A 12,644-nucleotide genomic window follows, 5' to 3' on the forward strand; every position below is an offset into this window, starting at 1 on the left:
CAGGGAAAGCATTTCACTGCCACCCACAGGGGGGGCAGGTCACTCCTCCACGTTCCAAAGACGAGACTCCACCCCCTTCACTCACCGCTCACACCCCAGCCCTGCTTGCTTCGGCTCCCTCCGCTCAACCTAGCACCACTTGGGGCTTTTCTTCCAATCACCCCAGCCTCACATCACTCCTCACTTTTGCTCCAGCCAAAGAACAGTTTGATTGCATTGCTGATCGTATTTTTTCCTAGCACACAAATAATTCCATAATGATTGCTGTGATGTTAAGGTGTTCCCCTAAGATGACCCTGACCATCACGGGGTGGGGGGGGGGGCCGCGGGGGGCGGGGAGGATGTATGACTTTGGTATTTCCGTTAACACCCAAGCTAAGCGCCTTGAGCACATCTTTCTAAATGAAATCAGACACACTCTTCATGTTCCCATATATCACATTTCTGCCCAGCTGGCTAGCCCCCTAATCAACCTCTCTTGTGGGGGCATTCCCAGCATTTAATGGCAGTCAGTTGTGGGGACAAATTTCACCCTGGCCTTGGCTAGCCTGGCCTATGTCCTCAATGCTGGAACCCATTGATCTTTTCTCCAAGGGCATCCCAAGGTGGGACAGATCCCCGTCTACCTTTGCCAAGGAATGGTGGAATCACCTCAACTGCTTGGGTCTCCTGTCATGGCAGCAGGAAAAATCCCAGACTCCTGGCCTGTGCTCCAGGAGGATATAGTCCAGATCACTGAGGGCCTGGGAAGAGGGTGCGCTGCAGTTCTCTCTCTGGCTGTTCTGTGACCCTCTGAACCACTCTGGCAGGAACAGCGCCTCTTTACAACTCGGCCCCCTTCAGTTGTACAGTGGGAGTTTTACTGCAAGCCTCCTCCTGTGGGTGGGCTTCAGAAACACAGGGAAAGGCTGGAAAAATTCCTTTAACCAAAAGATGCCAAGATTTTCAGAGCAGCCTGAATTTCAGGCCTGAAATGTACGCTGTCTTAAGAGGTGAGCCCTCCTGGTTAGACCACTGGACTTCTCTGGTTCAAACAGCCTTTCCTAAAAGCCCCATGGAAGGGGACCCATGGAGAAGTGTAATGGCTACTTTACGAACCCCCATGTCCAGTTTTAAAGTTCATTCAAAGTGAGTTTCCCCCCACCTACTTTAGCTAGGAAAGATGGTTCCAACTCGGTGGTTTGGAAGGAGAGGTAACTGGGTGATGTCAGCAAATGCCGTCACTGTGGGGCCCTGCCCATCTGAGATGTCCCCAATCACATGAAGAAGCTGTCTACTCTCAGTGTTTCTGATTCTACTTTCATCTATTACATTTTAACCCTGTATGTGTAACAGTCTCAATCTATCTAGGGAAGCATCTTGCTCAGGGAGAAGGTTTTCCATCTAAGTTTTCACCCTCAAGGCCAGCTACCTTGGTTAACAGTGAAATTACTTTATATCTTTGGCTACAAAAGGCCAGTATTTCTTGCCCATGGAAAACCACTTGGGGGATCTATGATGACAGTTTCTCAGGTGTGGGCAGGCAGTGACTGTGGAAGCTCTTCCCTCTGTTCCTGGAAGAGTAAGTGCACCCCAATGAGTCAGACCCCTCCTGGGGGCTCCTCTAGGCTTCCCATCTTGTAAAAGCTGCCTGGGTGCAGAGGGTACACCTTCACCCCCCAGGACCAGGAGTGTGTCACACACACTCGGCTAGGGAGGGCGCTCCTGCACCTGACCTTCCCAATGGTCCTTTGTCCCCAGGGACCCCATGGTATAATGTCCATGGCTCCTTATCCTGGACTATTACTCAGGAAATTTCCACTGCTCAAGTCAGGGCTCACTGAAATCATCCCCCCATGCACATCGCTTAGTTGTTTTCTTCCCCATTAGGTGAGAGGATCTTTTCCCAAACAGGTCCATCCAGTCTTCTCCCAAACTTCCGAGTCTTTCAGGGCAAAGATCTCAATTCTTCTCAGTTAAGGCCCCACAAGACCTTATGCTAGTGTGACCTTACCCAGGCCAATAATAACCCTGAAGAACCCTGAAGGACATCCACCCTGACTGGCCAAGATACCCATGGCCACCACCTATGGGGGAGAGACTCTTCTGTCACCTGGAGCTTCTCAATCACTGTTCTAACCACAGGACTACACAGGACCCAGTGGACTACCCTTGAGGGTAAAGGAGATGGAGAGATAGATATATGGGGATCCAAACCATCAGGTTTTGCCATCACTGCTACTTTTGGTCTTCCTAAAAGCGGGAAGCCATGGGCCCTTGGCCACCTAGTCTAAGCAGGTGTGAACATGGCTGTGTTGTTTGAGGTTTAACACTTGCTCCCTGCAGTGTGGTCATATGACTCATAACACATATATCCCATAATTTATCATGGTTGTGCCATAGCATCACCTCAGAGAAGCATCACCATAGCAACATTTACAAGTCACCGTGGCAACAAAGCACCCTCACCATTGTTGAGCCATGCCCAGTGAGGCCTAAACAAGGTGAGAGGGTTCTGAGATGTTGGAGGGCTCCCCGCAATTGAAATCCCCTTCTCTACAGCTTAAGTCTAGCACCACCAGTAAAGGCTAACCTTGTTAAAACTTATACCCTCTACAGAGGGAGCCTAGGGAATCTCTGTTTCAAATTAAAGTAGTTTACAAATGTGCAGATGCTCATATGGAAGGAAGTTCCCTGGGCTAAGAAGTTACATGAAGCCCCTTGACTGAGGTTTCCTCCAGTTTCTGGCCCAGCACTGCAACCGAGCAGGTCTTAGGTCTGTCCCGGCCAAGTAGTTGGCAAAGGAGACAGTCATTTCAAGTTCGAGAACAAAGGGGCTAAGGCCTCCTTGTCCCACCCCATTTTCAAATGTCACTGAGGGTTCCTAGTAATAATGAACTTCCCAGTTTGAGGAACCTCCAAACTCATTTGGTGAACTTCCAAAATAAAATTGAACTCAGCCACCCCTGCGATCATAAAGAACAGTGATCATAATAAAATGAAAATCCTGGCCACTGTATTTTCAAGTTAATCCACTTTTTTTCGGAATAAGCCACTTGCAAGCCCCACCATCTTAGAAGCACTTGGTCACTCGTGGGGGAGGCTACCTCAGGAGGGAGAAGGCAGACAGAGACGTCTGGACCTCTCATGACCCCAGCCCACCCCAGCTCCCACATGCACACTCTGTGGCTCTCAACCACACTGACACCCATTAGAAGGACCCTATGAGCCAGCATGGGCTCAAGATATGATGGTTCAAGGACAGGAAGGCCCATTAATTTCCAGTTGAATGGACTGAACACCTGCTGTGCTGTGGATTCGGAGGCGGCAGTAAGGACAAAGGCTCCTTTAATTAGGTGAACCTTCTCAACCGACTACAAACCACAAGTATCCAGAAGGCAAACGGAGCTCCTCACCTTCCCCAACCCTCCTCCTGCCCTCCCATGGTGGCAGTGATTCAATGACTCACTGGATCATGTCCTGGGTGCTCCAGGAAGAGACCCATGCCCTGAGCTCGGAAGTGGTAGTGGGGGGTGGGAGGTTGGTGAGGCGGCTTTCCAAATCAACTGGGGCTCAAGCCCTGCTCCCCACCAGCCTTGTCTTGAGGCTCAGCAGGCAAGATGGGGAAGGACACATTAACTTCTCTGGGAAGAAGGCTGAAGTAAAGCTACTGAGATGTGAGGGGTAGTGGCCACCCTGGGTCTGGCCATGTTGCTGGAAAAAAGGGCAAGAAGACTCGAGGCTAGCTAACTTCCTGCTCCCTTCCTCCAGTTTCCCTCACCATCCCCCCCCAGAACAGGCAGACCCTGGTCCCCCTCCCTAGAGAAGCACCCTTCGAGACCATGCAGAACCAGCTGGTCCTGGTGTGGCTCACCCAGAATCCTGGCCCGGAGATCCATGGCTGGCAAGGATGGCTAGACAGACCCGTTCTCTGAGCAGCTGCCACCCAGACGTCGAGCCATCAGAATCGTATTGCTTCCTCTCAACTCCCTCAGTGCTGGGAGCTGAATCACCCTGTTCCCACCTACAACGTCCAAGGACCCAGACCTCCCAAATGTGCCCACCATCCCCAACCGTCCTGTCTCAGGAGGATTCTGCACCCTCCCTGACCTCTATGTTCACCTCATGCCCTCATTCACCATCACTGGTAAGGTCTCTGGGGTCGGGAGTGGGCTGCAGACCCCAAGCACGCACACTGAAGAAAACAGGAAAAGACCTCCACTGGCTGCCAACATACCTCCTGAGTTCAGGAAGTTGAGAACACATCCCAAAGTCAACCCCAGTGGAGGAGCAGTGGTTGGGACAGCAGAGTGACTCAAGGCAAGGCCCAGCTTTCTCTCCAATTCTGCCTCCATAACATAAGACACCCCCTTGTCTAGTGAGGTGTGATAAACAGCCCCCCTTGTTTATCCCATGCCCTTGGAGTGTGCTGTCAACTCCTAATGGCTGCAAACAAACCTGCCACAGAAAATAACTATGCTCTTCTTGCTGGTGCCTTCATCAGCCCTCATCCCATTTTAGCGAAACTTCTGCTTTTGGAGGGAGAAGACGAGGACACTCCATTTCCTACTAGAGGACACCATTGCTATGGAAGGTCTGGCTCTGGCTGCAAGTGTCATTCATTCCACTGCTACTAAAAACCCGTACCCCTACCTGCTATAAAATACTTGCTGTGCTTGAGGTCTTGCATCGCCATTCCTCTGCTCTATTGTATTACACTGTTATTAACTATGGGACCAATGCTTCTCTGGAAAAGGAGACACATCCCAGGAAACAATGTCTCATACGAGCCTCATGTATAAAACAGCCAAATCGTCCTGTTCTCACCAACATGGTACCACACACAAGCCACTGGGGTTCACTTACATCTCTCAGTGTCGTTCTGGTCGGCAATGGCCTCCTCCAGGGCGACCGACTTTGGCTTTTTGTCCTGACTTCCTTTCAACCTTTCCCAGTCAGTGGGGCTGAATTTGCACACCTCGGAGTCCTTGGCTGGGGGGTGGCCACCTTCTCGCTCTTTCATCTCCAACTCTGAGAAGCGCATCATTGCACGCTAGGAAGAGAATGGAGATGAAAAAAAAAAAAAAAACAAAAAACACCACCTTACCATCAAAGCTACTTCATTGGTCTTACCTTAAAGGAAAGTATTTTCCAAGAAAAGTTTGCCCAAAACCAACCACACTTTATGATACAACTGAGATACTTTAAAAGTTAATGATACAAATATAAGAGTGTCTATATGTTAAGCAGTGACACACTCTTTATTCATAAAGCCATATGTGTGTAGAGATATATGCGGTGTGTATGTATAGCCATACATACACTGTGGCATAGAGACAGACATTCTCTTTCGAAGGTAAATAAAACAAAACAGAAACACAACGCAAAGAAAGCAAAACAAAAAACACAACAGAAAAGAAAACAAATGCACAATGAATAAAGACGACCATGGCCCACAAACTTCCCTTTGTATATTTGGAAATGAAATTTAACTCAAAAAGTTTATGTAAGATTCTAGTAATAAAAATTTGAAGAACTGACCTCACAGTAAGCAGCGGGTAGACATAAAATACTGTCCTCTTGTAATCCTTCCATCTATGTAATTAAAATGGGCACTCAATGGATCATTTAGATAACTTCATCCATTTTTATAAGCATAAACCAATTTTTTTCTTAACATTGCAAAACAATTTGGCTTTATTTAGCTTTTAATTAAAAGTAAAATATCTTAAGGAAATTCCTAGACAACATCTATCATTCACTAGCAAGTTAAATACATACTCTATTCCTTTAATCGAGGTTTTTGTTGTTGTTGTTTTTTTTTTTTGGTGAAAGAAAAACTGCACAAATCTCACAGACATGCGGCGGCTACACACCTCCACCAAGTATCACGTAAGGCATTCTAAGCAGTGCTGTTAGGTTTATTTGTTAACGTACAGTAAAGTAACGGCAGAGAAATCAAAGCAATTGATACGTCAATGTCATGCAGTATTTTAGACATCTTTTAAAACTTCGGTTATTAGCATTCAAGTGGAGTTTGCTTAAAATCCACAAGAACCTACTTATGTTCCCTTACTGGATACATTTCAAAAAATTATATTACCATAAACTTCATTAATCAAATCTGCCCGGTGTCCTGCTCTCTAGTACCCCCGCCCCCTTCCTCTTCGAACATTAAAAAAAATAAACAAAACAAAAAAAAACAAACTGACAACTGGTCAGGCTCCTGCAATTTGGGTGGGGGGCTCACCTGCAATGCCCGCTGCTCCCGGCTGAGCTGACTGGAATCGGCGTACAGTTCGGTTGTGACACACTTGAACCGGTCACCCACGTAACCAGCAGAGTTGGCGATTCTCTTTGCCAGCTTAGATGGCTTTGGTTTCAGAACTTTGCCATCAGTTGATTCTGCCTCATCGGCTCCATCTTTGGTATAAGTGGGGGTGGCATCCACACTCGGTGGGGCACCGCCCACGCAAAATGGTTTGGGTTCCTCTTGGGTTTTCCCAAAAGTGACCGCGGGGCCATCGCTCCCCGGGGTCGGCTCCAGGAACGGAGTGGAGACCGGCATTGCCAGGTTCTCCTTGTTGGTTCCCGCTGGAACATTCTCCTTGCTTAAGTTGAAAACTGACTGGCCCGGGGCCTGTTTGAAAGCATAGGTGTCGTGGAAGTCATTGATGCGTCCCAGCTCGTCTCTGAGGGTGACAAAATCCCGGTGAGGCTGCAGGGCCGGCTCAGCTGGGGGTTTGCTGGGCTCAGCGCTCTGGCCAACACTCTCAGCTGTGAAGCCGGGTTTGGATGTGTTGGCTTCAGTTTTCGCGTCAGGCTCTTCCCGGAGGAGGTCTACATAGACAAGCTTGTCACTCTTGACGACGGTCTTCCCTTGATTCCAGCTAGGGCTGGGCTTGAGGTTCTTGTCTGTGGGGACTTCTGGATGTAACTTGGTGCCACTAGCTTCGAGTATCTCGGAAAACCGGTTTCGGAGGCTTGGGTCCTCGTAGCGGGCCCTCTCATGGGACCGGGACCTCCTCTCCGGTTTCTCCTCTTTAGTGATCTCGATGGGTGTGTGAGGTATCAACATGGGATGCACCATGCCCAACCCCAGTGCGTCCTGGTAGGTCACGAACTCCGGCCGGCCCGTGGGCAGCCCGTAGGGCAGTCCAGGCTTTGGGGCGAGGTGCCCAGGAAAGAGACTGCCGCTGGGCAGCAACACCGGGTGAGGGTAGACAGGGCCTTTGCCATGCAAGGAGAGGGGACTTATGGCAATGCCTTCGGGTGCTGGGTAAGGGAGGTAACTCCTGGGGTAGGGAATTGGCGGGGACCTGAATGCCTCATTTGGAGAGAGAAATATCGAGCTTGGTGGGAGGCCGTTCTCATTTGCTTTGAAGCTTGGCTCTGGGTTGCTGGCTTTGGCGCCCTTGCTGCCGGTGCTGCCGCTGTGCTTGGCAGGCGTGGTCGGGGGCTGGCCCACGTGCTGGATGACAGACGGTGTGGTGTCCACGGAGCCCCTGCTGGTCTTGCTGCCATCGGCAGTGGCGTTTGGGGCTGGAGATGCAGAGGCCGGGCGGCCAGCGCTGGACACTGAGCTGGACACATTAGTGACCACGGTGTCGGTGGCGCCCATTCGAGGACACGAAGAACTGCGCTGCTGCGGGAGGGCCCAGTCCAAGGCCTTGTTCTTCAGAGGCAGGCCTTTGCCATTGTTCTCTTCGTTAGGACTTGGCCCAGGCACCACCCAGGACGAGGGAGCCGTGCTAATGATCTCAGATCTATAGATAGCACAGCCGTTTCCTGGAGGAGATAGTGTTTCTTTCGGAATCTCACTTCCGGAGAGCACTAGGCCACTTCCAGCTCTGCTGTGAACCAGGACCGTGGGTGCCATCTTCTTTACGTGGTCAGCTTTGGAAGTGTCTACATCCACCACTTTAGAAGACAAGTCTAGTGGCTTATCGGTGACGTCTTTGGTAACCGTCTGCTTCTCCAACAGAGGAGGTGAGCTGCCATCCTTTCTCTCCTGACCCGCTGTTTTCCGAGTGTGCCCAGGAACTGGCTGGGCGCTTTCGGCTCCCTCTGGAGCCTTTGGATACTTGCTGCTGCAGAGTCTGGCCGCGGGAAACTCGCTGCTGACCGTCATGTATGGCTTTGACAGGGTGACAGAGGGTGAGGTGGAGATCCGGGCATAGTGCTTGTGGAATTCAGAGTAGGTGTCCGCAGTAGGCTGGGAGGGAAGGTGGACTCGGGGTGAAGGCCGAGGCGAGGGGGGCAACAGGAGAGCTGTGTCCCCCGGCAGGCTGCTGGTGACCGCCTTGGCGGAGGGCACCCTAGGCTGTTTACTGTTCTGGATGTGGGGGTATGAGTGAGAATCGACCGGGTTCCCAGGACTGACACCCATCTTCCAGGGCAGGCTTTTGTCTGTGCAGTGGACCAGAGGCGGGATGGCTGGAGAGGCGGAAGGCGTCGAGAGCCTCATGGGGGAAGCCAAGGACGATGGGATGTGGGGACTGACGTAGTGAGGTGGCGGCAGGTAGAGAAATCGCTCCCCATTGGTGCAGACTGGCGAATATAGCGGCTGGGCCAGGCCATACGACTGCTGAGGTAGCAAGGCCTTGTACATGTTCAGGGAATACTTATTTGGCGAGTCAAGGAAAGGGTAGATGGCTGGCGTGGCCCCCTCCATGTAGGGATTGACCCAGGGCAGCCGCAGGTAACTAGCACCATTGATGTTGAGCGGGCTCTGTTTGTCACTGGCAGGCCTGTCTAAGCCCAGAGTTTCTGCCGTGGGGACAGCACTTTTTTGTATTCCTGGTGGTGTTTTGTATATAGCACTGAAGCCATTCGGGGGCTTTCCAGAGACAGCGGAGGCCTCCACTGTCTCGGGTGTATTCGGTTTGAACTGCATCTCTGGGTTTCTTTCGGAAGAAAACCCCAGACCGCCTAGAGTGGTTGTGGCAGCCTCCCGCCCTTTCTCTGAGCCCAGTCCACACAAGCTAGAATAGATGATGTTTCCGGGGACACGCAGTCCTTCCCGGATCAGGCCAGTGCGGTCCATGCTCAGCGCTGCCAGGCCATCAATCCGATGGGCCGTGGTTGCGTCCACCTTCACACAAGAAGAACACAGGTGTTACCGAGAATGTGCCTCCAAAGCAGCCCATCCCAAAAAGAAACCACAGACTAGCTCAGCAGGATATCAGCCTCAAGATCTGAGCGGAAAGGGTTAAAAAAGCAAGGCTTCACAAGGCCTGTGCCCCCCTCCCCCCTTATCCAGCACCCTCCTCTGCCTGCCTTCTCACCTTTGTCCGACTAGTATCCTGGAAGCACATAAAATGATCCCTTTACACTTGAGGCCCCTGCATTAATTCAGTCATCTATTAACTCTGGAAAATCCACCTTCTCAGCAAAAATTCTTCGCTGCAACTGAGGTGGTACCAACTCCACTGCTCTCAGCACCGACCTTGTGGGGTACAGATTTCAGACTTACCCTCCCTGGGTCTGGTCAGGATGGGGTGGGGTGATGTTCACTGGGGCTTTCCCAGATGTGGGGAGGCATTATTTAACATAACAAAAAAATCCCAATCTTTCAGGGGGACAGCAAGGAACAGAAGACTTGAGCTGTCTCATTTCAAAATCAATAAAGAGGCCATGGGTCAAACTGCAGTTGTGTCTTTCGACTTCTTCTCCCTGGTTTCTGAAGATGGCTCTGTTTCATATTTTACTGGGAAGGTAAATCCTCAGGGTCTACTTGGAGGCTAGAAATTTATCCAGCTGGGAGCGCCGGTGGGGCACATAGCTTATCAAGGAAAAGGTGGTATGGACCCCACCAGTCACCAGGGTACAAGGGCATAAATGGCAAGCACAGCCAAGAAAGCAAGCCAGGAAGAAACTGGGTGAAGCCTTGTCCCACTGCCTAGGCTTTCTCCAGCAGCCCCCCCAAAGGCCCTTTAATGGTATGCAAATAAATGCACGATTGATTACAGATCACTGATACTCAGATAGCACATCAACAGAAGCCATTAATCTCTTACCACGTTGTGGTTCAAGGGATTTTCTTCCCTTAGTTCCAGTCTGGCCTTTGAAGCGTCACCATCATTTACGGGAATTTTCCTATTTAAAAGGACATACCAACTTCGTGAAAGCATTCCTCATTTAATATATCTTTCATAGATTACCCCGGAACAGGCCAGTTTCTAAAAACTCTATTTTCCCAACTGCCCTTAAAAAAAAAAAAAAAAATCCTCCCCCATGGCCCATATTGAAAGTTATCCCCAAATGGTGATTCAATGGGACTGGGAAAAAAACCAAAGCAAGGCAAGGGAACGGGGATGCGAAATCACAAATACGTCCCTGAGTTGGGTAAGGTAGAAATTCTGCACAACTATGTCTCCTTCACGATTGTTTCTCCACACAGGCTGGGCATGGCTATCTGGGCCCTGCAGTCCGAGCAGACCCTTATAAGCTCTACCTGAGGACAGGCGTGTGGGTACAACGGCCAAAGGCAAAGGGGCAGACCTGGAGACTAAAGTCTATGGACCAGCCATGTCAACCATTTCTGTGTTACCCAGGAGGACAGGTTCTCAAAACTTTTCCCCAAACAAAGTTAGGCACCACGTCCTAAGAAACTGGTTTCCATGGTGATAATAAAGCCATATTTGACGGCCTTTATCAAAATGATGGGGGATATACACAAATATACAAATGTTAGCCATTCCAGAGGAAGAGGCCACACATCTGTGCCAGGCTGTTGTGGCTGCCCTGAGACTTGTTATCAGAGAGCATCGATAAAGAAAGTGCTTGGTGCCAACTTCCAAATTCCCAGGATAAAATCGCTGACAAATGGCAGAGCAAAGTTTCATCATTACCCCGAAGAGCAGCTTCAATTTTCTACTGCTTAGCTGCCTCTACCCCACTCTCCCAAATTACTGATTAGGAAGCATAACAGAGCTGTTGGGTGACTGAAACCAGGAGCCGGTGGCCTCGCCAAATAGGCGGCAGAGGATCCGGAGAAATCCTGGGCTTCCATAAAGTGAAGGGTGGCTTTTGCCCCATTTATTACTGAGCAAACTATTTGTTTTAAAAGCACATCGAATGCCGATCCACCTGGGCCCACACTCCTGACATTTAGAGTTAAAGCAGCATATAGACTGGGATTAATTCTCCTTCATAAATATGAAATAATAAATTAAGGACGAAAGAGCACTGAAAGGCCGCTTTAGGGGCTAATCTCTTAAAGGGCGGCAATGCTTCGCTGAGCCGGGTTGCCTGTTAAAACTGTAAATCAAGGGCTGCCAGCTAGGCAGGAGATCTCTCCCCACCACCCCCCTTTGGGCCCACTCTGGCTGTGAGGAGGTTAAGGGAGGCTCTGCTCAGGAGCCCCAGGGAAGGACCTGCATGCTCCCCAGGCTTCAGCCAGACCCACGCATTCACCTGTCGTCACTGATCCCACACATGCGGACCCTCTCGCTGTTCATCCAGCTGTGAACGTTCCCATACAGGGGGGTTGCTGAAAGCATGTCGTCTTCTTGGATGGCAGCTTTTCTTCAAGCGTCTAGTCTGTTTAACAACAACAACAAAAATCCCAGGAGGTTGAATAAAAAAGAGCCAAACAGGGAATGAGAGAAACCCCCTTTCTAGGCACATACGGAGTATGGAATGCACACTCGGGAAGGTAGAGCCTGCTTGGATGTTCTACAGACAGCTGGGAGTGAAGTATGCCTGACCCAGGGGTTCGAGGAAGGGGATGGAACTTCCCTGGCAGGAGGCGCCGGGGATGTGGAGGGCCCAGCACCTTGGGGCCCCATCAGTCAAGGTACTGCATACGGCACCCTACACCTGCCATTCTCCCTTCCCCTTTCCCAGCCTTTGGAGAACACACTTGCATGGAAAGTGGCTGGTGGGGGATCCCGCAGAGCCCCACACTGATTCTTCTTGGGGCTGAAAGGATGGGGGAGAGGGGGTTGGAGGTGGTAGGAGCGGAATAAAAGGCACAGCAGTCCAGTGCGGCAGCCCAAACTACGACTCATTTCCAGGGCTGTGGTGTGCACGACTTACAGGTGGAGGGTTAAAGTGTCAGTGGGCTGGCAAGCCACCCCACCCAAGCCCTAGATTAGATTAAGCCCCAAACCCGGGTGGTTTTGCCTGGGTGGTTTGGCCTGGGAACTGCAAAGGGAGGCGGCTGAGTAATTCAATGACGCCTGCTCGCTGGGGACAAAAATCATTAGCGAGCGCAGAAGTCTTAGCAGCCCGGGCTGTTGGGCTCCGGCTGCGAGCCGCTAGCACTGGGGGAGCGGGCAAAAGCCACCCATTTCCCATCCACTGGGAAGGAGGGAGGGGGAGGCGGCACCTTCCCCCCTCCTTACCTTCTCTGCTCACCACCCCCACCCACATCACATTCTAGTTTGCTGCATGAGTGAAGGGTCAGGACAAGCTGCATTTTATTAACAGGATTATCACGGCGCGTGATTTATCCTCGTGCAGGATTTTAATTGCTCTTTGGAGGTTGAGCCGTTTCTTTTGACTGCGCTTCAGCCCATATCCTGCTGTTAAATGCTGGGTTAATAAGTAGGGGAGCCTTTAATGCCTGGGACCGATGGCCCTCGGCAATTCCCCCAGCTCGCACGCTGCCTTGTCCAGGCACCCCCCAGCCACAGCCTCTGTACACTGGGACCCAAACC

At 50.9% G+C, this 12,644-nt stretch overlaps 1 protein-coding gene across 10 annotated transcripts in view; it reads right to left on the minus strand.

Annotated features, from left to right (window-relative positions):
* Nucleotides 1–12,644, minus strand: part of BCOR (BCL6 corepressor) — a 119,294-nt gene that overhangs the window by 15,300 nt on the left and 91,350 nt on the right. For 6 of the 10 annotated variants that reach the window (XM_070289905.1, XM_070289908.1, XM_070289903.1 and 3 more), the window contains exons 2-6: nucleotides 11,398–11,523; nucleotides 9,999–10,077; nucleotides 6,230–9,073; nucleotides 5,521–5,574; nucleotides 4,846–5,032 (exon numbers count right to left, since the gene is read on the minus strand). In XM_070289905.1, coding sequence (XP_070146006.1) covers nucleotides 4,846–5,032; nucleotides 5,521–5,574; nucleotides 6,230–9,073; nucleotides 9,999–10,077; nucleotides 11,398–11,483 — 3,250 coding nt within the window. In that variant the 5' untranslated portion in view covers nucleotides 11,484–11,523. The remainder of the gene's footprint in view (nucleotides 1–4,845; nucleotides 5,033–5,520; nucleotides 5,575–6,229; nucleotides 9,074–9,998; nucleotides 10,078–11,397; nucleotides 11,524–12,644) is intronic. The other 4 variants (XM_070289909.1, XM_070289906.1, XM_070289911.1 and 1 more) reach the window with 1 other exon arrangement.

This window comes from Ovis canadensis, chromosome X (assembly GCF_042477335.2).
Source record: "Ovis canadensis isolate MfBH-ARS-UI-01 breed Bighorn chromosome X, ARS-UI_OviCan_v2, whole genome shotgun sequence".
NCBI lineage: Eukaryota > Metazoa > Chordata > Mammalia > Artiodactyla > Bovidae > Ovis > Ovis canadensis.